We start from the raw sequence: 26,231 nt of genomic DNA on the forward strand, positions 1-26,231 counted from the left end.
TTTTAATAAATTTGCAAACACACTCAAAAACTTTGTTTTACATTGTGTAAAGTTTTGAGGAAAGATGTTAAATTAATACAATTTGGAGTAAGACTGTAACAAAAGACTGGAAAAATTTAAGTGCTGTGATTACTGCATGACAAAGGATAGATGGAAAGATGGACAGAAAAGATTGATTGTTGGATGTTGTAAACAGATAGATGCATGAAAAGAATAGATGGATGGCATGATTAATATGATAACAGATGGATGGATGGATGGATGGATGGATGGATGGATGGATGGATGGATGGATGGATGGATGGATGGATGGATGGATGGATGGATGGATGGATGGATGGATGGATGGATGGATGGATGGATTTTGTGTCTTCCCCTGACACAAAATCCATGATAGACTGAAACCTTGGATTAAAAAGAAAAACCTAACATTTAGTGAAGAGACAATGACACTTTAATGAATGTCTTTATTCACAGATGAGTTTTTACATCTACTGGAGTTATTCAATGACATGCCATAACTAAAAGAAGAAACAGTTCATTTATTTGAAAATAAAAGTTAAGTAAGTGTATCTATAAGCTGCCTGTGCTCTCTGAACACAGCAGCAAAACCAAGTACTTTGGCAATTTTCCCAATTATCGTTGCTTTTTAACTTTGCTTTCAGCTTTTTGAAGCTGAAAGCATGGTGATGTTTGTAAGTACACTTACAGACATCACATAGTGATTTTTTAACATCACTATGTCTGTAAGTGTACTACAGCTATTAACTAACAGGATGGTTTTATTCCAGGGGTACCGCAGGAAATTTTGAACAATAAATTATGATTTTTATCACAGATATCAAATAAACTTTTAAGAACTTTTAAGTAGTTGGAGAGCCTTTCCATAAAACAGAAAATCTTTGCATAATGCTTCAACCAATCACCTCATGGTTTCCATACAGGTAAACAAAGAAGACCACCCAGGATCAAAAAGCAGATGTATCTCCAAAATCTTTGTTCCATTTGGTGTACATATTTAGAGTTGCTGGACTAACAGTGGGCTTGATGCGTTTCAGGGATTCCTCAAAGTCTTTCATCTTGATGTTGCGCATCTGTGAGCACAAAAAGATGTGAACCACACACATATAGGGATGCAACAGCACACAATAAACAGAAGGTGTGAGTGGCATTCTGGGTATTTTATCTGCATCATCTCACCTCACTAGCAGACATGCTGCGGACATGTTCAGGCCCCAACTCTGAGAGAAAAAAAATCTGAATTAATAAACTTCCTGGATGTTCTTGATAATAAATCAACACAAAGAGGTTCCCATGACTATCTGAGTCTTATTCTAAGATTTTTCTTTACCAGGGGTGCCAATAACTGTGACCATGTGACCAGGAGGATAGATGAGTAATACCTCTAATTGGGCCCAGTGCCGCATCTTTGGCTAATGACGTCAGATCGCTTCCTGAGTATCCTGCAGTTGCTCTGTCAGAGAACATTATGAAGAATTAATGCAAAAGTAAACTAAAATGTTGCTCCTTTAAGGCTGTGCAGCACTCACTTTGCAAGCTGGGAGAGTTCACTCGTGCTTAGTGGATTCCCGTGTTTTCCCAGAAGATTTTTAAGCAACGTGCATCGTGTCTAAAGAAAGCAAGAGTCAAATCGTGAGATAAATCACATTATCTGTAAAAGTAGAGAGTGTACTTATGGATGGGTAGTACCTTCTCGTCAGGGAGCGCCACATAAACTCTTTTTGCAAAGCGCCTGCAGGAAAACATAAAACAGAACTAGAGATGCGCAGAGAAATCATCCGGCGGGTCAGTGAACGCATCATTTGCAAGCACACTGGTAATTACAATGATACTTAGAGTTTGTTATCAAGTGAAAAAAATGCAGTCAGAGGAAGCAGAAAATATTTAGGATTTCTCTGTAAAGGAAAAGACAACTGCCACAAGAGGGGATGAGAGTTTCTTACTGAATTAGGTAATATTGACAGTAAAGGTCTAACTCATCTGACACAAAGTCTGCTACTACTAATGCTAATCATGTTAACAAATTACAGCTAATCATTTTGTCTTTGTTGTAAATAATAATGAAATCTAGAGCTGTGTAACACCCACTGCTCTCTAACGCAGTGTGTTGCATGAGTGTAAGTTGACCAACTATTGAACAACAGCTGATTAGATTTACAGATGAGCTTTTTTTAAAAGTTAGTGAGATATTTTCTGTCTTGTAAAGAAACAAATACAATATGCTGTAATTCTTTTTTGTTAGGATCTTATTTTACAGATACCTCTGTGCCAGAACCTGAAAATATTTATAGATTTCCACTGATGTAGACATAGAGAGATGGCACTATTACTTTTGGCTGTTTTTATTTTGCCATAAATATTTCAGTAAGAGATTTCAACTCTTTATTCTTGCAGAAGGTAGAAAAACATGACTGTTGTTATTTATAGTTCTTGGAAGAGAAATCAGAATCAGAGCTTTACAAGATCAGTGATCTAAAATTGGCCACAAAATAATTGGATGGGTGCATCCTAAAAATATCATTCTGCAACATGAACAGATTGATTCGCACCTTAAGATGGCTTCATCAAGCTCCTGAGGCCTGTTAGTTGCTCCCATCACCAGAACCTTCTCCTCCCCGCCTGACTGCACCTGAGATCCAGAGGTGCTTTTGTGAAAATGACACCCAAGTTCTCATGTATGATGGAGACAGAGACGCTCGGAGCAGAATCCCAGATCAAATGTCTGAGCATGCTCACATCCTCACCCCGTCAAACTCGATGAGGAACTCCGTTTTTAAACGACGGGAGGCATCATGTTCGCCCTCCCTCCTCTCACACAGCAAGCTGTCCACTTCGTCTGACAGAAAAACAGAAAACAGAGAGATATTGTTTCTTTCTGGCCTCTGATAGGAAAGTAAAAGCCTGGAGCAGAGTAATACCAACCAATAAAGATGACGGAAGGCTGCAATTCTCTTGCAACTGCAAACAGCGCTCTGACGAGCTTCTCACCTTCACCCACCTGCAACAAAGACAATGGGGAAGGTTTGAAAGAATTGTAGCATCGATTACTTACTGCAGAAAGGAAAGCATGTTTCTTACATATTTAGACGTCAGACTGGCAGCACTTATGTTGAAGAAGGTGGCATTAGACTCTGCAGCAACTGCTTTGGCCTAGAAAGTGGAAACAAAAGCTATAATTCACCAATAATAAAAGAATAAATCATAATATGTCCATGAATGTTTACAAAATAATACATATTCATGTTTTTAATGTTTTTTGACCGTACCAGCATGGTTTTTCCATTTCCAGGCGGGCCGAATAAAAGCAAACCACGTGCAGGTGCCCTCAGTCCGGTAAACAGCTAAACAGTAAATATGAGACCGGGTTATAAGTTAAACTAAAAAAATTATAAAAACAGTAAGTCGAGATTAAACATTTTGAAATAATAACCTCTGGTCTTAAAGAAGGAAGGATGACGATTTCTTGGAGTGCTTGTTTAGCCAGATCTTGTCCAGCGATGTCTTCAAAGGAGACAGAAGCCGCCCTGCAGAGAACAGGCAGGACAGCTTTAAATGTGGCACCAGTTTTATTTAACAAATTCATATAAAGGAGTTGCCTTAAAGTACCTGTCAACAATCTCATTCAGGATCAAGTTGGCCAGCTTAGAGTCCACATTCTTGAAGTTTCTCATATCCCTCTTTGGAGGCTGCTTCACAGCAGGAGGTCTTCCATTTTGAGCTCTTCCCATGCGAGGGGTCACCTGGACGGAGAAAAAATTACAATAAACATTGGGTATATATTCAGTTTTATAAAAGTAGATTTGGACGCACTTTCAGAGAGAAGCTCACAGAGCCTGGACACAACAGTTAATCTACAATGTCTGCATAAAGTTTTCCCTTAAAGTCTTCACTTCCAGTATTGCCAGATTGGGCAGGTTTCCACTTAGTTGGGCTGCTTTTGAACATGTTAGGCCAGAAAAAAAAATTAGGCTGCTTTTCACAACATTTGGCAGATTTTTAGAACGTGTTTATTGTGTGGCAGAAAAACACACAGCTTTTAGTAGAATGCCATTATATTGTATTAGCTGTATTAGTTAACTTATTTTCAAATACCTAAAATCTGTCAAACGTGACACCAATGATTAGTCATTGGTTAATCAGCTGTAACTGTGTATTAGTATTGTAAAATAGAAATCCCAGTGCAACATTTTAGAGTTTGGTGGGTTTTCTGTTTTGTTTGGGCTGGAAGCTGTCAGTCAGATCTGGCAACCCTGTTAACCTCGTCTGTGGGAGAAATACCTTAATCAAGACCTTCCACAAAAATCTTTCATTGTAGTCCACTCCTCTCATTCAGATCTTCGCTGTCGTCCAAACAAAAACATCTTGAGTTTGTCAGCTGCGATCCAATCCAGAATATGACTGGTCAAAAATGCTTCTTACTTTTACAGCAGCTTAATTTGTGCTTTGCTCACACTTCTGCTGATCAAAGCCTTCTGCATGATTCATCTCTTTAAAGCTTAAATCTATCACAATATAGTTGACTCCCATGAGAAACTTAATTTCATACCCTCCATCTCATTTTTTTCTGACTTGACTTTTAGCATTTTCACTGGAACAGCTTGTCTAATGTAATTGTTATAGATATAGACAAATTCCCTTATATAGTCATATTTAGCCTCCCAGAAAACTGTAGTATATTTTCTTCAGATCCTTTAGCTGTCATATTTTTCTGGTCTCTGTTGACTAAAGTGGAAACAATGTATTTTCTGGAGCTTGAGATGCGCTCAGTGCACTCAGGTGATCTCCATTCCTCTCATTGTGAGACTAGTAGCGCCAGCTGGCTGGACCTCTGTTGAATTAGGTCAGTCACTGGTGAATAATTATGCAATCACTTATTTTAAGTTGCATACTTTTGTTTTATTGTCTATTTTGTAGAAATCGGTTTTCATTTTGGCATTAAAGGATTTTTTGTAACATTTTTATTTTCAAGATGTGTAAAAGCAGCAAAGATTAAAGCATCTAACATTCTGTTTCTTCTTCTTCTTTTTTCATTAATTATATATAAAAATGAAAGATGTAACATTATAAAAGGGCACTTTCCAAACTGCTTCACTTGTTACCTTCTGACAGACTCTTCAGGTAAAAAAGTGTGCTTGTTTTGTTTCTCACAATTATCTCAATATGAATCCAAATACCAGACAAAAACATCACCTTTGGTTCAATGGGTCTTGTTGGCGCTCTGACAGAAGTTGAAGGTCTGATGGTGGAGGACACTGAAGGCTGGCTTTTGGACTTTGGTTGTGAATGAGCAAGATTTGAGTTTGAGACAAGAGGATTTTTACTCTTAGATGCTAATGTGGCCTCTGTAAAGGAACAACAGAGCAGAGTAAATACACAGCACCTTGTTCTCAGTTCATCCCCCTTAAGCTTCTTCCACATTTAGTCACATCAACTTTAAGGATTTTATCAGATTCTGTGATAGACCAACACAAACTAGAATGTAATTGTGAAATGATGTAATTTCAGAAATGATTTACTAATAAAACAAGAGAAGCGTGGCATGCATTTTTATTCAAGTGCCTTATCTGTAATACCTCTATATAAAATCCAGTGCAACCACCTGACTTCAAAAGTCTCCTTATGTTGATAGATGCAAATTGCATCATGGTCAGTATGATGATCTTTGTGCAAGAGTGGCAAGAAAAATGTTATTGTTGAAAGAAAGCTTAAAAAAACACATTTGGTTTACTGGTTGCCACAAGCAGTTTAGGGGGAACAGAAAATGAACCCTGCACATCACCCTGAACATACTATTGCCCTGTGAAACATGGCAGAATCAGCATCAGGATGTGAGGATGATGAATTTAGCTAAATGTGGGCCAATCCTGGAGAGAGGTTGAAAAAAAACTTGAGAGTAGGGTGGAGGTTTAGGATGCCTCCCTGCAATTACAACAAAACAAAAGTGCCAATATAACAAATGAATGCCACATGTTTTAGAGTTCTGTTTTTAAATTTGTTTTTTTGAAAAATGTTTCCTTTAAGTTCAACATTTTTCCACTACTTTGTGTTGATCCATCTCATAAAACCTTTAAAAAATACACGGAGGCTTGTGGTAGTGACTTATACTTTTGCACTGTTTGATGTTTGATTAGTGAAATCCCACCCACCTAACAAAGCAAGTCGTTCTTTTGCCATGGTGAGATTGGCCTTCATTTTATCTCGCAGTCTCTTCGATCGATCATATTGCTCTCCTGCTGGTGAAACCGAAAGTGTACAGTGAAGTTTATGTGTGTTGACTAGAGCCCTCAGGGAGACCAGGGAGTCTCCTTACCTGTCCCTGTGATCTCCACAGCAATGCCTCTCTCCAGCTCAGCTATTCCTTTCTTGTACCACTGCACGGCTTCCTCCTTCTCTCCTGTTTACACGCCGAGGTGAGACGGGTTAATTACAGAGCTGTCAACCAACGGATGTGGTAAACAAACAAACCAACCCACCGTCGTCATCTTCGTCGATCCTCAGTGCCTTCGATATATGCTCAAACGCCTGCTTGTGGTAGTTTTTAATAAGTTCTCCGCTGTCTTTGTGCTTAGGAGCGTTTGTTTTGGCAGACATTACTCCAGCGTTACTTTCTCCTCCTTCTGCTCACTGCTGGCTCAGTTAGCTCGTTGTGAAAACAAACAGCGCGGCATTTAACATCCAAATGTCGAGGCCTGTTAAGGAAGTAGTCTGTTTTATATCATAAACTTTGTGTGACAAACGTTACTGAATATTTATACACCATCGCTCGATCGCGCCGCTAGCTTCCGTTTTTGCCTCTTCAACTTATTCTTCTCCCATTTGTTATGGTGAAAACAGACCGCGATGTCAACTCGTAGATCGCTATCGCCACCTACCGTTGTGGAAGATGTATGTCGTTCTTTGTGACAAGTACAGAAGTACTGTACAAATTAGAATATAATTTTATCTGAAGCGTCCATACTAAAGTTCTTCCTTCCCACATCAACCGGGTCAGTTGTTCTCCTACCCGCTTAATGCAAAAAGAAAAGATTTATGACAAATTGTTTGAGGGCTTTAAAATATGGTTTTGAATGCGCAGGATGCAGCGCCCTTGTCCTATTTTGAAAAAGTGGGGAAGAAACTCCACCCCGATGGCAGTCACTCTCCTCGCCGGCTAACAAATGGTGCGAAGCCTCTCGTCCATGTAAAGGCTCCACCCTCTTTACTTCTTTATGTAACCAATCAAAATACCCGGCGTCACTTTGATAACAGTTTCAGCCACGCCCCTTACCTGGCTTTTCCAGACAAATCAGTAATCCTCTGATAGCAACTGTGACAGCTCCAGCCTTTCATATTGTTGTCGTTATTGTTTCAAACTGGCACGGTATTTTGTAATTTGTGCCTTTTTAGATTCCACGGTTACATTTCCGGGCTGTCAGAACGAGCTGACTGAACTTACTAACCGGTAACGACACAGAGGCCATAAGCTAGCTAGCCCAGCTGTCTCTACAGTCCAACTGCCGAGTGCTCTTTGTCTATTCAAGTCAGCTAGCAGAAGGCGCTGTGTAATCTGTCAGTGGGCAAACGCCGGAGTTTACAGTTCTGTTTCATTTCCCCCGGTTTGACGAGAATCTAGCGAACCAAGATAGGCGGCTTGGGAACCAAGATGTCAAATCGAGTGGTGTGCAGAGAAGCAAGTCACGCCGGGAGTTGGTACTCAGCTTCGGGTAACTGTCAGCTCAGCACGGTTTGCGTTAGCATGCTGAATCTTAACTCGTGGTTTTTTTCTTTGGTTGTGTGTCTTATTATTATTTTTTTTTGTGATGTATAACCTGCAAAATATAATAATGGTTTAATCTCAAATCTTCCTCCGCTGACGTTGATTACCGACAAATAAAGATAAGATAAAGTCGATAGGCTAACATTTATCTTATATGATGCTCCTTTTCTATGTCACCCCAGGAGGTGCACGGTGAGTTTAAGCTCATTCAGAACTGTATCTTCTGGTTGTGTCTGTAAACAGACGGGCTTCTGCGGGGAGCAAAATTACATTGATGGGGTTTTTGAAGTCAATCAAAGCTAACATGGCTAACATAGCAGAACTTCTTGGCCTACATGCTAACTGATACACTCTTAGAAAAGTCCCAGCGCTCTTTAAACATTCAGCAGTATGAGAAACTGTTGTCATTATGGTCTCTTGTTGTTCTCCGACCCGCTTAGGTAATGTGTTGAAATTCTCCCTGGCGTCAAACAAAGGACTGGGTAGGGCTTGGCAGAAACCAGAAGTTTCATGTTGCACCCCTTCCCCCATTTTACAAACCGTGAGCTATTTCTTATAGAAAAATCCCTACAAACCGCTCAGTGTTTCCACTCAAAAGAAGAATGGGTGGAGTAGCCCAAGTTTTTCCTCAAGAGTAGCACTACTTCAACATATTATTACTGGAGTAGAAGTACAAAAGTATTTGGTAAAAATGCTACTCGAGTGCATAGTGACTGATCATAACATATGATGTAACATTATTTGGAAGTTCTGTTATTTTAAAGATTAAAATAAATCATACAAATGAACAGCATGATTACTAACTAAATTCAGGCAGAAGAAGTCTTTTTTCTATATAAAACGTATGAAGCCAATACTTACTTGAAGTCATGTATGTTAGAACAGGCTGAAGTACGTCCAGTGGCAGAGCATGGTGTTTACTGTATGTTGATTGGGCCTCCAACTGGCCCAGCAGATAGAAAATAAGATTAGAACAAGCTTGTGTATAAATAACAAGTCTCAATTTAACATAAACTGTAGGTGTGTGCCTGTAGCATTATTGTGTTTGTTCATTTAGTGATGTTTTTCACAGTGGGAAAATTATCCAGACATTTATTCAAGTAAAAGCACTGATACTTCATAATAATAATACTTACGTAAAAGTAAAAAGTATGGTGTAGTAAACCCAATTCTACCAGTAGATTTTTCTTTTTCCAAGAATGTTACTGAAGTAATGTAACTGGTTGCTACTCACTTCTACTAGTGCTGAGCAGAGTGCAAACACTCAATTTTCATGTTATTAGCTGAGCTTTTAATATTACAAATCCAATAATGCATTTCCTTTTAAAATCAGTCTTCCTACCTTTAAACAATTTTACTCATGCATTTTTTCCCTATCAAATCATTGAAATTCCAGTATTTATTTTTTTCCATTTATAACCTATATTTAACTAGATGGCTCTTACTAAGATTCAAAATCTCTTTTTCAAGAGAGACATGGCCAGGAAGGGCAATAACACAGAGATGGCTGCCAATTATAAAACCACAAGCTCAAAATGCAATTAAAAATAACAAACAATTAAATAATCTAATTAGATAAAACTAATTACAGTTTATTATAGCTGCTTTTCTGTGGGTTTTGTATATATCTGCTCTTCTGCACACATCACCATATTTATTTTTATTTATTTGTTTTACTTTTCAGGATCCCAGCTGAATGCACAACTAGAGGGCTGGCTGTCCCAAGCACAGTCCACAATCAGACCTGCTAGAGCCATCATTGCACCGTAAGCGCACACTGACAATCATCCCTAGAGCATGTGAAATAGTATTCACGCTTTACCAACATGTTTTCTGCTTGCAGCCATGCCGGGTATACCTACTGTGGTGCTTGTGCAGCACACGCTTACAAGCAGGTGGATCCCTCTGTTACGTAAGTCCCTTCAGCTTTCTGGCTTTATTCCTCATTCAAGAAAAAAATGTGTTAAATAAAAGTGTCTTACGTTTAGGATTAGAGGTTAAGGTGCTTCAGTACTTAAACTGAACAAACAGATGCTGTGTAGATAACAGATAATAACCAGACACCACAACCAGACAGTGCTGGTTGCCTGGTTGTGTGCTTTGTGTGATAATGGCACGAGTGAGATAAATTCTTCTTGGTTTTCAGTCGTAGGGTGTTCATTCTGGGACCTTCACACCATGTGCCCCTCTCCCGCTGTGCCCTGTCACCTGCAGACGTCTATAGAACGCCCCTCTATGACCTGAGAATCGACCAGAAGGGTACTTGCAGCTTTCACTCCTAACTGTGATTTCTGCTTCTTCTCTATATGTTTGTCTTTAGGACTTATGTGTGAATGTATTCCAGCTGCTGATTTATTTATTAGAGTTTGGATTGAAGAACATCCATTAGGGGTTTAGCAATATATATATATATATATATATATATATATATATATATATATATATATAAATGTCTTCTCCTTTCAGAACGTAATTTGTAAATAAAGTTGAAAAACATATTTCTTTTTTCTTCCACTTCACAATTATACACTTTGTATTGTTGATTGTTGACATGAAAGTTCAATAAAATATATTTAATTTTGTGGTTATAACTTGGCAAAATGAGAAAAAGCCCAGGAGTATGAATTCTTTTACCGGGTGTATGCTTATATTTACTGAAATTACTTGGAAAATTGGAGTTGGAAGCATAGTGATTTATCTGAACTGTAGTCTGTTAGCTGTAATACTAGAATGGATATTTTAAGATAAAAACAAAGTTGACCTACTTCTTTTTAATTATGAATCTCTACATAGAAAAGGAAAAGTCTGAAGTTGTATTTGACAGCTCAGATAGGTTAGACATCCTTCAGCAATTTTTAAAGGTTGATTCTGTGATTTTTAATTATTTTTGTAGGTAAAAATTTCTTTGTGTCATTTTTATTTACATCTTGATGCTTATTGTACTCATTAATTTGTTCTGAAGCCAAACCAGAGCTTTATCGTGCACTGATAATTAAACTCTGTATTTTGCAGTGTACGCAGACCTCTGGAAGACCGGGTTGTTTGAGAGGATGAGTCTGCAGACAGATGAAGATGAGCACAGTATTGAAATGCACTTGCCTTACACTGCTAAAGCCATGGAGAGGTAATGCACATGGGAAGTTTCACAATTTTTAATCCAAGATGCAAAGAATTGAAGTAATCCTGCAAAGCTGTAGCAAGGCACAGATTACATGGAAGACATCTTTCCAACAAGATGGATTTTATTTTTGGCCTCAGGTGAAGAATGCTGGATTTTACTTATTCACTGATCTGCCCATGCAGTCTTATGTCCAAAGAAATTAAAATCACATACACACAGAAGAGCTTAATTTCTTAGAAATGTGTTTATGATGTTCAGGGTTTGTCGTGTTTTTAATTTTGCCCAATATAAACCTCCTAGAACATTAGGACATAAATTTGACTGAAGGTTTGATTTTGTTTTTCACCACAGTGTGCTGTAAACAGAATGATTTATGATGTTTTGCACTTTTAGCTAACAAAAAATATGATCAGCTGAACTGATGACTAAATAATATTACAATGCTTAGCAGTCTCTTTCCACAAAACTCCATCTTCAGGCTCCTGTAAATTAAATAGTCCTGCCTCCCGTCTGTAACCTTTTTTCTATACTAAGTCTCTGCTCAGATCATTTCTGAGTAGGGACTCAGCATGTTGATACATTGCAGTGGAAATGTATCAATATGCAGGTCGATTCTGTACGCGATTTTGTCGGTTTATATTGTAAAAGCGGCCCATAGAACCGATCAGAACTGAAACAATCCTACCCTGTTTCAGTTGTAGTCCGTACGACTACAGTACAGCTAAGGCGGCGCTGCAGAACACACTTTATTGAACGAGGGACAGAAAATGTCACTACTTGCGACAAAGAGGAGACTTGCTGTCTTAGTACACTTGAAGTAAGATTAAACTAACTTACAAGTCTCTTCTCAGGAAGAAAAAGGAGCTTGTTTTATCTCCTTGATACTGACTTAAGAACTGCTGTAGATCGCTTTAATAGAACGCCATGTGAGGCGTTTGGGTTGAACCCTGCATGATCAGTGAGAGTCCAACTGGAGGCTTAAACGCTCTCCTGAATGTGTAGGACCATAAAATGTTGCACAGCGCCGCACCGAACAGTACTGCTCAGTGGAAACGAGATATGGATGACATTCTGCTGGCAAACTTTGTTTATTGGAGACGCATAGCCACATTTTCCCCTTGTATATTTATAGCATAAAGCACAAATCTGGGTTGGGATGCAGTTGTATCCATCCAATGAAATAATGTGTCATTTAGCAAACATCTTACATGTCTAATAATGCATCACAATAAGCTAATTGCTGATCTGATTGTGGCACTTTCTGCATTGCAAAGAAATAAACCAATGTGTTTTCAGGTGCAGTTTTGCTGATATCTAATGACTCCGCACAATGAGTGCGTAAGGCACTTTGCTGACTTTGAAGTGTAGAAACATTATCCATATGCTTTTCTCGTGGAGAAAGCACATGCACACATCCAGATGGAGATTATAGAACTACAGTATAACATCACGGAATGTCTCCTTCTGATTCTCACACTTTCCTTCTTCATCCTGGAGCCCAGGCCCAAACTTCACCTATTAGCTGCGCAAACATCAAAAACCACGTTAACCATGCTCGCAACACGCAACATACCACGCAACAGGCCTTCGTTCAACTGTTCAGTTTTTCTGAGAAAGACTGCTCTGAATATAGTAGAAAAAATTACTTTAAATTATCAATCTTCAAAGTAGGTATGACTTAAAGCACAGTTGGCATGAAGCATTCAGAGGCAAACGGCTTTTTCATTGCATACCTAAAAAATCTGCAGAGGAGCAAAATGGAACAAACACCTTTGATTCCTCTTGCATCTACAAATTGTTGAACCAGTCACACCCTTTTTCCTTTAGCGTTGCATAGTGGCTGTTGAGCACTTTGCTCTTTGCTCCAGTCTTGTCTGACTTGTGCTGCACTTTGTCTCCAGTTAAGGAAAACGAAACTTGAAAATGTTTTTGTATTGTGTCCAATAGTGCTTTTCCAGTCAGTTTATTTATATAGCGTCAATTCACAACAAGTGTTGTCTCAAGACACTTTACACAGATCATTCCAATTCAATCATACATACATTCCAATTGATTCTAGTAATCAAACAGTGCAGTAAGCTCAGTTTATTATTCAAATTAGTTTAAAAACTGTCTAAGGAAACCCTGCAGATTGTAAACTGTCTAAGGAAACCCTGCAGATTGTATCAAGTCATTGACTTCGGTATATTGTTACTCCTAATGTCCTGCAACATGGCAGATAAGTGGAGAAAAAGTCATCTAGCAATCTAATGGATAATACCAGTTATGTTCTGTTTCTTTCAACTCTTTGCAGAGCAAAATATGAAATTCTTTTTTTTTGTTTTGCTTCTCGGTGCCCTTATGTTTGGTGTAATCCAAATTACACTGATGCACATGAATAATTGATAAACCCTTCTGTTACTTCGGGTGGTGACTGGCTTAAAGAGGGATTATGCAAGAGATTGAACAGAGTACTCTGGTTCTTTATGTAGAAAAACCTTTGATTTCTGTATGCATGAAGCTGTTGTACAGAGTGTGTCTAAAATGCAACTCGAGTTGTTCTTTTAATCTGATTTTGCAGCCACAAAGATGAGTTCAGCATTGTTCCTGTGCTTGTGGGTGCTCTGAGTGAGTCTAAGGAGCAGGAATATGGGAGGCTGCTCAGCAAATACCTGGCAGATCCTTCTAACCTTTTCATAATCTCTTCTGACTTCTGCCACTGGGGTAGGTACCAGAAACTGAAATAATGCTGACATTTTCACTGAGTTTGTGTCAAGCATGACAAAAGAAGCAATTTTTTTATTTTGTTAATTTCTCTGTTGAAGGCCAGCGGTTTCGCTACACGTACTACGACGAGTCTCAAGGAGAGATCTACAGATCTATTGAGCATCTTGATAAAATGGTAACTACTTAGAAAGACAGGGTAAAATGTGAATGTATTAGTAGATTGAAGAGCTCTAGCAAATTGTACTAAATATATCTTATTTACCGGATATGGAAATAATGTTGATACCTTTAGATTATATTGATTTTACTTGCTGCTGCTTATGTTTTTATGGAGAAAATAAAATAATGGTTGAATTAAAGATATGCTCTAGTATATTTCTTCAAGAGGCTTTCTTTATGATTGAACATACATATTAAAGCAATTAGTCATATTGTGTATTACCAGCAAAAGTTTTTTTTTTTTTGTGAAAATGGTAGAGCTTATTCAAACTGAGATAAAGGTTTGAATGTAAGACAAAGAGGAATTCCTCCTTGTCTAAATAAAAATCAACATATTAGAAGGCATATCCAAAATGTTTTAATCTAAAAATAGGGCAGGTTCTCCCTTGCTTTTGTTGAACACCCTAATGACAGAAAACATAAAGTCCAAAAAGACCTTTATTTTTTACACTATCATCATGGTTTGGCCTACATTTTTTAAAATGTAGTTTATTCTTCTGTAGGGGATGGGCATTATAGAGCAACTGGATCCTATTTCTTTCACAAACTACTTGAAGAAGTACCGTAACACCATCTGTGGACGTCACCCTATTGGAGTGCTGCTAAATGTAAGAACAGCTGAACACTTAATCTACTGTATTAGTACTGACTTTTAGTGAATAATTCTCATTGCTGGTTAAATATCCAAGTTTTACTAACACTCTTGCTGCATGATATGAGAAAACTGTTGGTATGATGTTACACTCATTGAGAAACTGTTATATTGTTGTTGTTAAGATGGTAATAAATTAAGTTTTTATCTAGTTTGTGTATATAAGCGCACACACACCGACACCTTCAGGTGATTTAAAGAAATCAATTAATTTTTACACTGAGAGGAAGCCAGAGTACCTGGAGAAAATCCATGCATGCACAGGGAGACTCCCAAAACGGAGAGAAATAAAAACTTTTCAATTATTTTAAGATTTTAACAGATTTTTGTGCTAAAACACCACTTTGTGTTTTATCACATTGATAAAAAAGACTGATTGTCTCTTAATGCAATTTAGAAAGTTCAAGGAGTATGATGAAGGAAGGGTCACAGCAATGTTTGCAAAATTTTGTCTGCCTGCAAACCATCATTTAGAAACTAACGATCTGTTTCTGTTTTGCAGGCTGTGGCCGAGCTTAGGAAGTCTGGTTTAGAAATGAACTTTTCTTTCCTGAACTACGCCCAGTCGAGTCAGTGCAGGAACTGGCAGGACAGCTCCGTGAGTTATGCTGCTGGGGCGCTCATCGTTCATTGAGGTCAGCTTTTGCAGGGGCCACTGGAACGCCGCCACCCTGCCCTTACTATCTTAATGCCATAACCTTGACCCATGATTCTCCAATTCCTATCCCGATGCCCCCCAACTCCCTCAGTAATGCCCACTATGTGCAGGAAAAACTTAGATAATTGAAGCCAATAAAATAATTTCCCTTAAGTCCCTCAGCTCTTCTTCGCTTTTCTCCACCCGCCTCTTAGTTTGAAGTGTCTTCCGATCTTTTTGTTGCAGTGAAATTTCAGAAGAGGATGGAGGTGACTGGGTTGGAGGAAGCTCTGGGAGTAGCAAATCTTTCTTTCTGCATTATCCCCTTAGACCCTCCTTTTTTTTTCAACAATGAGGAGCAACAGAGATGTAAAAAAAAAAAAAAAAAGATTTATTTGGATATGATGTGTTCTCTTATAACTTGCCCCCCCCTGAAGAATACCAATTTAAATAAAACTGCAGATGTTATTGGAGAATATTCAGCTCTTCCTAGATGAGGATGGAGTGAGTCTTCTGACTGCATTAGGCCTAATGCTACACTAACTTGGGAAACCGTGTCATAGGTAACTGCTACCACTATATAGCATAAAAAAGGGCTGCGCTCGACAAAGTACACTTAGACCCTACTGTATAAAACCAAAAAAAACCCCAAAAAACACACATTATAATCATAATATTAGTTTAATATATATATTTTATTCATATTTGAACCTTTTTTTACTTTATAGAAGTTTTGATAGATGTGATAGTATTAACTGGATTAGTGTGTAGATTTGAGTAGCAGCTTTGTCAGTTTGGCTCTGAGGTTGTCAACATGGTTTGGCCTGTAGATCGATGGACGTACCACTAATCCTTTGATCCAGTCGTATGTTTATGGCATTACAAATGACATTTTCAGCACCTCGCTGCAGTTATGGATGCCACAGAAATGTAATCAAATCCTGACTCTGGCACCTTCTAGTTACAGTTTACACTTCCCTCTTGGATCTCTGTAGTAACTCGCTCTTCACACTGAAGTGATTACTTATTGTTTTTCCTTTTTCCTTGAATTGTAAAATGTTTTTGTTACATATTGAGTAGAACTTTCTTCCAATGCGATCCAAACAAAGCAGCCAAGCTGGAATGACCACCATCTTCAAAGATTACATGTCACGTCTGTGAAGGAGGTTTTTAATTACAGCTTCTTGTTTTTGACTGAATAATGCCAAAAAGTTTTGCACAACACATTTCAATTTCTGTCTTGGCTACTTTTGAAAGTTTGTTTTTCAAAGTTCCATGTCATAATTATTTCAAAATTGGTTTGGTCTAAATTTGTTATAAATCAGAACATAGTGGATGGTCAAAGTTTTCTAAATCTGCTCAAAAACAAAATGATCTGTCAAATTTTCCCCAGAACAGAACACCGAGAGATATTGCTACCAGCTGCATTTTAAATTCATTGGCTAAAGGTTTGGAAATACTGAAGCACAAATGCCCAAGAGGACTGTTGCTTTTACAATGCTTTGCAAAATTATTCACCCCACTTGAATTGTTAAGGTATTTTATTGTATTTTATATATCAGACCAATAAAAAACATTGTTACAAATAAAAATCAGTCTAAGAAATGTGGCATAGATTTGGTTTTAGCCACCTTCCCTTCCCCTGCAGGTCTATAGGGTATGTTTCTACTGGCTTTGCACATATGGAGACTGAAATGTTAGACAGCAGTGTATATTTCAATGGCAATGCATTAAAACTTTGCTTGCCAATGACACATTTGGACGGGCTTTCAGTCTCCTTTATTTTCCACCACCTGTTAAAGAGCTTACTGGTCAAAGGAGAGCAGAGAAAATGTGGGTCAGTTGTGATCAATAACATCATTGCAACATTTATTAATGATATTTTAATGTTATCTTTTTCTTACATGCAGCCTTCAAGAATGGGTTAATTTCTGTCAGATTGGATGGAAATTATCTTTGACAATCACTTAGATTTTCAATCGCATTTAATTCTATTCTTTGACTGGACCATTCTGACATAAATTGTTGGGGTTAGTTCTCTCAGTAGAGGCACACTTCCCCCTCAGTCCCAAGTCTTTTGCAGCCTCTGCCATGTTTTTTCCCAGCTTCTCTGTGTGCGGATGAAAAGCCTCCCCTAAGCATGTTGTGCAGGTGGAGTGTACTAAGCAGTGTTGCTTTTAAACCACATTTGACGAGAGCACTTTTTCTGCATTTTCTGCATTTTTCTGTGTGTTTGCAATAACCTTACATGACAAACGGGACTTCTTGTGGCTTTCTTCTTGTCACATTTCCTTTAAGGCCAAATTTGTGGAGTGAATCTGTCGACAGGTCGTCCCACCTGAGCTGCGGGTCTCTCCAGCTCCTCCAGAGTTACTCTGGTTCTCGTGGCTGCTTCTGCCTTTTCCATCTTATCTTATTAGTAGGCTTGTGGTTGTGCAATACTGTTTTGAAGGCTATGCATAACGTTCTTCCTACTTCAAAATAATGTATTTCTTTGTGCTCATATAAAATACCAATAAAACACACTTCAATTTTAGGCACAAATTTGAAAAATGTAAGGGCGTAAATACTTTTGCAAGGCTGTATAACTCTGCAAATTGGCCACAGGAGCTGATTGGGCATTAATCATTAATAAAAGCAGCATGAGTTTTTAATAGAAACTTGACAATATGCAGCGTGATGCGTTTGCTGCTCATGGTAAATTACATTTATATTTTGCTGCTTTAAGGTAATTCCCGCCTCATTCCACATCTAGTATTAATGCAAACCTTGTTGAATTGAGTGGAATTCAGACTGAAGGCTGAACCCCCAGACTCACATGACCTCTTATGCTAATTTACAGGAAACTAGCAAAGCATGACACACTGTGCTATTGTGCCTTTTATCACTGTTGCACATTTATATATATATATATATATAAATAGATATATAAAGCATATTCTCACTTTCAATCTTATTTTCTAAAATGTGTTTTCAGTTTTTGTGTACTCTTTCCCCTCCTCTTCCCTTTTGCCGACAGCCCAACTTAGTTTCCGGACCGCCCAACACTTCATCATTTCTTACCCTGCACACCCGTCTGTTGGGCTAAAATGGCACCCACTGTTATCTCCTTTCTCCGGCGAGGGAGTTCTGTTCTGTCAACTTCATTCTTGTAGCGAGAGACAAATAGCTTAACCTCGACACTGTTTATTTCTGTCTTTGGTTATTTGTCTTTTTAGAGATGTTTTTCTTTTGTATTTTCTTTTCCTCTCTATTTAGGATTTGGAAGTTTTCACATCGTTAAACTACAAAAAAAAAAAAAAAAGATAAAAAAAAAGGAAAAATACTGCTTATCTGCTCCCGTAATGGAGTTTTTTGATCTCAGGTTCCACTGACAAAGCATCCCAAAAGGCTCTTCAGAAAAGGCAGAAGATTCATGTTACAAAATAAGTAAAATGTACTGAAAAGCATGTCTGCTTAAGTGTCTTGTTTTTCTGTCACAAAAAAAATTGATTTTTGCTGCGTATACTCATGGAAATTCAGAAAGTCTTATCCTCTATAGATCGTTCTGAGACGAAATTAGAATATCATTGAAAAGGTAAATTATTTCATAAATTTAGTTAATTTAATTATAGTGTACAGCAAATAAAGAAGCATGAGAAAGAATGTTTAATACAGAAAAGTATGGCTATATATTCTGGGGTTTGCATTAGTTACTATATCAGTGCAGCATGGAGGAGCTCAGGCTGTGGTTCTGCTGGGATGAAGTGGTAGCCCAGGTTGCTTTAATGGTTGGTTTTGGGTCATCTGCGCTGTTGGGTCTGGTGTGTCTCATCAGCCTGCTGACCTAAAGTTCATAGAGGATCCATCGGGGTGAGGTCAGCCCAGTTTGCAAGCCACTCGAGTGCCGTAAAGCAATAAACCAGCATTTGAACCTTTGGCAGTTTGGGGAGACACCAGATCCTGCTGGAAGAGGAAATCAGCATCGTTATAAAGCCTGTCAGAAGAGGGGAAGTACTTAAAACGTCCCAATTCTGTCAAACTTAATGTCTTGAACTTGATTTTTTTTTTCTTTTTTAAACCCAGTGGACCAAGACAAGCAGGTGACATGGCACCCAAATTGTCACTGAAACTTCATAAGGGTTCTCAAGCAACTCAGATTCTTTGCCTTACAAAATACAAAATTTATTTTCATTTTAAGAGAACTTTGGGACACTAATCAACAGTCCAATCCTTGTCTTACTAGTCCCATATAAGACACTTCTGACATCTACTTCTAGCAGCTGTAGTTTATGTCCTGTGGGGCTCCTTGTGAATCTCCCTAAGCATTTGAATGGTCTTTGCTCGTGCATCATTCTCTACCACAGTTTTTCCTTTTGCCAAACTTTCCTTTGAAAGTTTGGCAAACTTTCAAAGGAGTTTGCATGCATCACTCTGTAGCCAGCTGCTTTAGCAATGAGGTTACCATCCTTGGGGAGTGTCAGTGACTGTGCTGGAAAACCATCAAGTCAGCAGTTTTTCCCATTATGATGTGGATCATAACTTTTCTGTATTAAAAAGCCTTGTTTTTATTAATTTAAGAGTCAAAATGCTGGGTTTTCATTAACTGTTAGCCATTTAGATGTATTCTAAATGAAGACATGACACCTAAAATATACACTGCAAAAACATTTTATGAAGTATTTTTGATTTAGTTTCAGATATCTTAGATTTGCCTGATTTCAAGTGTGCTATTGTTTAACTAAATAATTCCTTAATTAGCCCAGGTTGATTTAAAAAAAAAGAAAAAAAAGAAACAATTTCTGCCGGCCGACTATTTCACTTATAACAAAACTTTTTGCAATGTTGTAAGTGAAATAATCTGCCAGCAGAAATAGTGCTTTTCTGTCAATATTAAGGAATTATTTACTCAAAACATGCTCCTATATTTTGCTGAATAGTCACTCATAAGTTTTTGTCTCAAGTATACTAAGATATTTGCTCTAGAAATTAGACCAATCATTCTGTGTTATCGGTCTCTATGAAATTCTAGTTTCACTCTTTAAATTGAATGAATGAATGAATTAAATTAACTTTTCAGTGATGATCTAATTTTTGGAGTTGTGTACTCAGGACAGCACCACCAAACAGGAGAAGCACTTACAAAGAAGCATAACTTGTTCAAAAGCACTCCAGTTCAATCTCATTACATTTGCATTATCCTTGACACAACCGGCAGAAAGTTTATGATTATTATCTCCAACAACAGGAGGTAATGATCCTTTCAGCTCTGTAGCTTCCTGTGAGCCATACTGTAGAAATCAGATTGCTTCTCACCATTTGAAGTCTATTCAGCTTTTATTTGAACTTGTTTCAGTTATTTCCATTTTTCTCCTCTATTAGATCTAGTCCTGTTTATGCAATATGACAAGCCTGCCAACGATTTGCTCATCCACATTCATGTAATCCAAGCATTTGCTGAGGAGATTAAAAAGCTTTAACCACTTGGTCCCATTTCAATTAGAAAATAATGTGCAAATGCACAAATGAATCTTTTAAAACAATCAGATTTTCATGTTTTTTTCTTTGCTCAGGTTGCTTTGTGAGCTTTTTAACTGGATGGACTCATAGATTAGGGAGTTTTAACATGAAGCAAGCTCTTACCAGAAGTCATCTGTCACAGATGACTCCATGGCTGTTGCTCCGGGTTTGCTGCAAAACCTAAATTTGTGCTCGGGAGGGCGGGATAATCATAACCTCGCCTCAGGCAAAATATGTACATAAGCTGTGAAAAAGGGAACACTTTCATGTTTCAGCAAGCTGGCTGACAGACTTTGGCTGTGTTCTCTGGGAGGAGTCACAGAGAGGCTGTTTACATCCATTCAGCTTTAAACAGATACTCAGGATTAGTTCAGAACTGGAAAGGATTACTGTAGTGTGGAGGACAAGACCTGCAAGATGCACTGCTATGAGAGCGTGGTGAACTATCTGAGCTGTGGGATGCTGCTGGCAGGACTTCTTCACCTGATCAATCACAGGAAGGCACAGGCCTCCTATGGACGCCACATGAAACCCACCGCTCCGGCTATTCTGGTCCCTGCCAGAGTTGCCTGGTTCCTGCAGGAGATGCCAGCTCTTCTGATGCCGCTGCTGCTGATGCACCTTTCACGCCAATATTCTACTATGGGGAGGGCCATATTGCTAAAGACCTTCTGTCTGCACTATTTCCACAGGTAAGAGCAAAGAGAGGGGGTTAATTTAGGATGCTAAGAGTACATATAAAACCTCATAAGCCTCACAGGGTTTTCTGAAGTATGTCTTTAAAATAACATTTCCAAATCTAGTTTAGTTTTACTCAGCAATGACAGTATTTAAATAATTTTGGTATCAAAATAAAGTGAATCCTTGGGATACTGGTTTAGTTAAAAATGTGGATGACATAAAATAATTTGGATTTTTTTTTTGTCCTTTGCCAGAATATTTTTGCACTATACAGTACATAAACCTTTCAGAAATATAAACAACATATATTTTATATTTTAGAAATATGTGCACAGATTGATGCAGCTGACAAACTAGAGCAAATTTACAGAGGTTTCATTAAAAAATTCCCAGGTGGTTTCCCATTGGCATAAGGTGGCACCATCTACTAAACAGATTCCTGTGTTTTTACTTACTAAACATAATAAAATTATTTTTACATATCTACGTACTTGTATTATTTAATACCCACATTTATTTTTCATCCAATTACATTATGTTTTGTTTTTTTTACTTCCACTTTTTTTACACCGGATTTTGGAAATCCGGTGTAAAAAAAGAACACCAAATTTAGACACATTTTACAGATTTTTTTCCCCTGAACTACCAAAATATATATATTTTTTGCCATTTCTAGAGCTCCGTACAATGTTTTCTTTGATGAAGGTTCTGGTCACTGACATCTGTCCCGCAGCCCTTGGACATAAACTCAGATGCTTCCTGCTCAACTCTAATGGTTTTTATCAGCTTCCAAGAATCTGACATTTTTGTTGATGCCAAATACTGGAGGGGCGTGCAGTAATGAGTGTAGGGGGGAAAGTTAAGCTCTGCTCCTGGTACTGGGGTATTAGGGCTCGTATATGACCTTGTTTATGTTTGAAAACTTCTATTATCTTACCTGAAAGACAATACAAGCAATGGGAAAGTCATTTACATTCAGCTGTATCTTGAAATGTTGAAAAAGTTAATTTATTTCAGTAAATCATCTCAGACAGTAAATTCATAAGATGTATTTCAAGTGTTTATTTCTATTCAATTTTGGTCTTTACTGATTCACTCTCTTATAACATTGTCATGAACTGTATTTGCACTCAATAGTTGATTGGTTCTCCTTTTGTATGAGTTATTGCATCAGTGAAGCTTAACATGGAAGTGATCAAATTGTGGCTCTGCTGTGGAAGCCCAGATTGTTTTGAAAGCAACCTTCAGCTCATTAACATTGTTGGCTCTGCATCTTCTCAACTTCCTCCAACAGTACTCCAAAGATTGTCTTCGAGGTTCAGGTCAGGCTAATTTGCTGGCGAAATAAAGCATTTCAGACTCGACCTCAAACAACTTGGATTCTGTGCCTACCTACTCTGCCTCCAAACTCTTTGACCTTGATTTCAGGAATGTTCTGAACGTATCCAGGATATGAGCTGTAGTAACATTACACCTCTACCTCTTGGTCTACATTCTCTTTCTGTTATCTGTCTGTCTATCACAGGACATTTGTGTATTCCCTTCTGACCAGAGGACAGCCTTTCCCTCTGAGTGTGATGGCCACAGCAGGCTTCTTCTGCTTGTTGAACGGTTCTCTGCAGGGTCACTATTTGCTGCACTGTGCCCAGTTTGATGAGGAATGGTCAGCTGACTACCGCTATACAATTGGTAAGCACACGCTCTTTTTTTCCCCCCTCTCATCTTAAATCCTTTTTAAACATAAGATGACTTGTGAAATGTTAGTTGTGTTGCATGTTGTTTCAGGCTTAGTGGTGTTTTACATCGGAATGGCCATTAATATACACAGCGATTACATTCTGCGCAACCTGAGGAAACCTAAAGAGATAGTTTACAAAATTCCAGCAGGTATGAACCTGATTATACTCGAGTAAACTCTCCTCCAAAATGTGCTTGCACTCACACGGTCTCCTTAATCTCCTGCAGGAGGCTTATTTGAATATGTGTCTGGTGCCAACTACTTTGGGGAGCTGGTGGAGTGGTTTGGCTATGCCATAGTGACATGGTCCCTTCCAGGGTTCTCGATCGCTGTTTTTAGCCTCTGTTTTATTGGACCAAGAGCCTATTACCATCACAAGTACCTACAATATTTTCAAAAGATTAATGATCCCTGTTTTTGTACTGTCGTTTATTTTATTCCTAATTTCTCTTATCTTCGTTACAGGTTTTATAAGGAACATTTTAAAGAATACCCCAGGTTTCGAAAGGCTTTGATTCCATTCATCTTCTGAAACATCCTCTCATTAACTTTTGTTGGGGAACGGTTCTAGTTTTAGCTCTAGAACACCAAACGCATGATATTTTAGACACATATTTCTGAGATCTCTAGTTTTAAGATTGTTCTTTTTAAAGATGTGCTGTGAGGAGGAAACCAGAGTACCCAGAGGAAACCCACACATAAAGGGGGAAACCATGCAAACTAAATGCACAAAGCCTGCAGACTGGAATTCAAACCCAGAACTTTATTGCCACAATTTGCTCACCATGCAGCCCTTGATCTATTCATGCCTTGAAGAAAAAGAACACACTCTCCTCACCTGAGGGCAGATGTGGCTCACTGGGTAGAGTAATAATTTTGAAATTGGAATTTGTGGGTTCCAAGTCAAGTCAAGTCAAGTTTATTTATATCACACATTTCAGCAACAAGACAGTTTGAAGTGCTTCACACCATAAAAACATAATAATGTAGGTTCCAGCTTTCTCCTGTCCCATGTTGATGTTCCACTGCTCAAGGCACTTAACCCCGAGTTGCCTACTTGTCTGCGTATCAGTGTATGCAATTGTGTGTGTTGGTGATTGTGACTAGAAGAATGTGATTTTTGTGCACTTTAGGGTTTTTAAACCATTTTGAGTTTTCAGTATTACAAGAAAAAGACTAGAAATTCAGTGTACCATACAGATGTTTGCTGTGCCTGCATGGATGTGTTTGAGGCCTCTACTATTTTTAAGAAAGTTAATGTTTTCCTCAAACTCATTCTGTATCAAATTGTATCTGTGCTTGTTATTTGCCCCCTGATGGAGGATCTAGTCAGGTGTCCCCAGTCCATCCTTTACAGCACAAGTGCCAAAGTCCAGTCCTGGAGGGCCACTGCCCTCAAACTTTTAGATGTGCCTCTGTTGCACCCCACCTGAATAAAATAATTAGGTCATTAGCAAGGCTCTGGAGAACTTATTTACACAAGAAGGAGGTAATTAAGTTATTTCATTCCAGTATTTTGTACCTCTAAAATCTGCAGGACAGTGGCCCTTGAGGACTGGAGTTTGACACCCCCGCTTTACAGCTTCAGTCCCTCAACTTCTAAATGCATCCATGTTTCATCATACTTGAGTCAAACAGCTGAATTTACCTTCTGAGCATATGTTTGGGTTTTGCAAATTCTCGTTTTTGGAAGAATAAAGGTGCTGGTTTCGACTCCCTATCTGGGGTCTTTCTGCATGGAGTTTACATGTTCTCCCGGTGCATGCATGGTTCTCTCCTGGTACTCCCACAATTCAAATACATAACTGTTAGATTAAATGGTGTCTAAATTTGTTTATATGAGGGTGTGGCTCCATGGTTGTTTTTCTCTGTGTTGTCCTGAGATGGACTGGGGATCTGTCCAATGACCACGGGAGAAAGGCATCAACCCCTTGTGACCATGAAAGAAAGTAAGCATGCAAACTCATTTTTTGGCAGATGGCTTTAGGAATCTGCATCCAAATTGTGGTTTCAACCCTCTTAACACCTAATTTATCTTTTATACACTGATAATTCTGAAACCTTTTGAGGCCATTCAAGGTCAAAACCCCTGATGACAGAATCTTGTTTTTGCTTTATGACGCCTTGTGGATGCTCTCAGAATTGCAGGTACGAGTGACATCTTTTATTCAGGAATCCAAAATGACTGTACCCACAAATAAACACCAAAACAAAGTAACAAACAAGAGCTTTTAATAGTGTCCAGCAACTCATAACAACCTAATGTTTCATTAAATATTATATACACCAATATGCACTATACAGTGATGTATGCAAATCTGGAACCAACTTCCAGAAAACTGCAAAACAGCTGCAATACTGAGTTCCTTTAAATCAAGGCTAAACCCTCCTGTGTTAGAGTTACCTTTGATTCGTAGTTACAGGAACATTGATGATTATATTTATTTTATATTTATGTGATGATTTTGATTATGGCATTTGATGAAATCTAGTGTTTATTACTTGTTTCATAACTGGATACTGTGTGATATGTTTATGGTGTAAAGCACTTTGAACTGTCTTGTTGCTAAAATGTGATGTTCAAATAAACTTGACTTGACTGGACTGGAAGAAAACTGTGAAGTAAAGGTATTTAGTATTTTTATTCAGGTCTGTTTTATTGGTCAGTGGATCAAATGTTTGTTTGTTTTTTTAGAAAATTTCATAACTTACTATATATTATGTACCCACATCAAAACTGCAATTTTATTTATTTTTTAAGAGATGAAAGAAGTATTATTTAATTAGAATTTGACATTTATTTTGTAAATAGTCAATATATATTTCAAAAAAGTAACAAAAAAATCATTTTAGAAGAAAAACAGTGGGAGTCCATTCAGTGTTTCATGAAACTTTGCTAAAGTTTTTTAAAGGTGAGTAATAACCAGTTCAATTAAAAAAAAAAAAGTTTGATGTTCTGATTCTCTGAGGCAGGAGTTTGTTCTGTAAACTGTGGGTTGCTAGTTCAAATCCCCAGTCCATCTGTTAGATGAATGGATGACTAATTGTAGTGTAAAGCACTTTGACCCTCTGAACTAGGAACTATAAAATTTCAGACCAATTACCATTGTTTCTGGTATTAGGCTTTACGTAGTTCAACATTGTAACTCATTTTATAAAATTTTATTCAGAGTTGTAGATGCTGATGACTCTGGGTAGGAA

The 26,231-nt window shown here is 38.0% G+C and overlaps 3 protein-coding genes and 1 long non-coding RNA gene across 6 annotated transcripts; 3 read left to right on the top strand and 1 right to left on the bottom strand.

Annotated features, from left to right (window-relative positions):
* Positions 1 to 447: 447 nt before the first annotated feature.
* spast (spastin) lies at positions 448 to 6,932 on the bottom strand. Of its 2 annotated transcripts, none has more exons than XM_032552682.1 (16): positions 6,495 to 6,932; positions 6,332 to 6,415; positions 6,168 to 6,251; positions 5,212 to 5,363; positions 3,628 to 3,761; positions 3,452 to 3,545; positions 3,288 to 3,362; positions 3,100 to 3,171; positions 2,944 to 3,019; positions 2,766 to 2,857; positions 2,571 to 2,650; positions 1,711 to 1,753; positions 1,551 to 1,630; positions 1,404 to 1,474; positions 1,201 to 1,241; positions 448 to 1,094 (listed from the first exon to the last, which is right to left on the bottom strand). In XM_032552682.1, exons 1-16 carry the CDS (start codon positions 6,610 to 6,612, stop codon positions 969 to 971), a joined length of 1,422 nt encoding a protein of 473 aa, XP_032408573.1. In that variant the 5' UTR covers positions 6,613 to 6,932; the 3' UTR covers positions 448 to 968. The 2 variants fall into 2 exon arrangements, with proteins under 2 accessions (XP_032408573.1, XP_032408572.1); XM_032552681.1 differs by having other exon boundaries at positions 6,168 to 6,254.
* A 327-nt stretch (positions 6,933 to 7,259) lies between these two features.
* On the top strand, positions 7,260 to 18,561 carry memo1 (mediator of cell motility 1). Its single transcript, XM_032552683.1, has 9 exons — positions 7,260 to 7,724; positions 9,462 to 9,543; positions 9,621 to 9,689; positions 9,924 to 10,036; positions 10,790 to 10,901; positions 13,459 to 13,601; positions 13,703 to 13,779; positions 14,327 to 14,431; positions 14,978 to 18,561. Exons 1-9 carry the CDS (start codon positions 7,664 to 7,666, stop codon positions 15,107 to 15,109), a joined length of 894 nt encoding a protein of 297 aa, XP_032408574.1. The 5' UTR covers positions 7,260 to 7,663; the 3' UTR covers positions 15,110 to 18,561.
* On the top strand, positions 10,909 to 12,969 carry LOC116712844 (uncharacterized). The gene is made up of 2 exons (XR_004337695.1): positions 10,909 to 11,715; positions 11,804 to 12,969. It is a non-coding gene; the product is annotated as an uncharacterized LOC116712844 (long non-coding RNA).
* Positions 18,562 to 19,971: 1,410 nt separating the features above from the next.
* On the top strand, positions 19,972 to 25,674 carry srd5a2b (steroid-5-alpha-reductase, alpha polypeptide 2b). 2 transcript variants are annotated; one of them, XM_032552685.1, is made up of 5 exons: positions 19,979 to 21,303; positions 22,818 to 22,981; positions 23,078 to 23,179; positions 23,258 to 23,408; positions 23,496 to 25,674. In XM_032552685.1, exons 1-5 carry the CDS (start codon positions 21,029 to 21,031, stop codon positions 23,560 to 23,562), a joined length of 759 nt encoding a protein of 252 aa, XP_032408576.1. In that variant the 5' UTR covers positions 19,979 to 21,028; the 3' UTR covers positions 23,563 to 25,674. The 2 variants fall into 2 exon arrangements, with proteins under 2 accessions (XP_032408575.1, XP_032408576.1); XM_032552684.1 differs by having other exon boundaries at positions 19,972 to 21,303; positions 23,258 to 25,674.
* The last annotated feature ends 557 nt before the right edge of the window (positions 25,675 to 26,231 follow it).

Source organism: Xiphophorus hellerii, chromosome 22 (assembly GCF_003331165.1).
Source record: "Xiphophorus hellerii strain 12219 chromosome 22, Xiphophorus_hellerii-4.1, whole genome shotgun sequence".
NCBI classification, from domain to species: domain Eukaryota; kingdom Metazoa; phylum Chordata; class Actinopteri; order Cyprinodontiformes; family Poeciliidae; genus Xiphophorus; species Xiphophorus hellerii.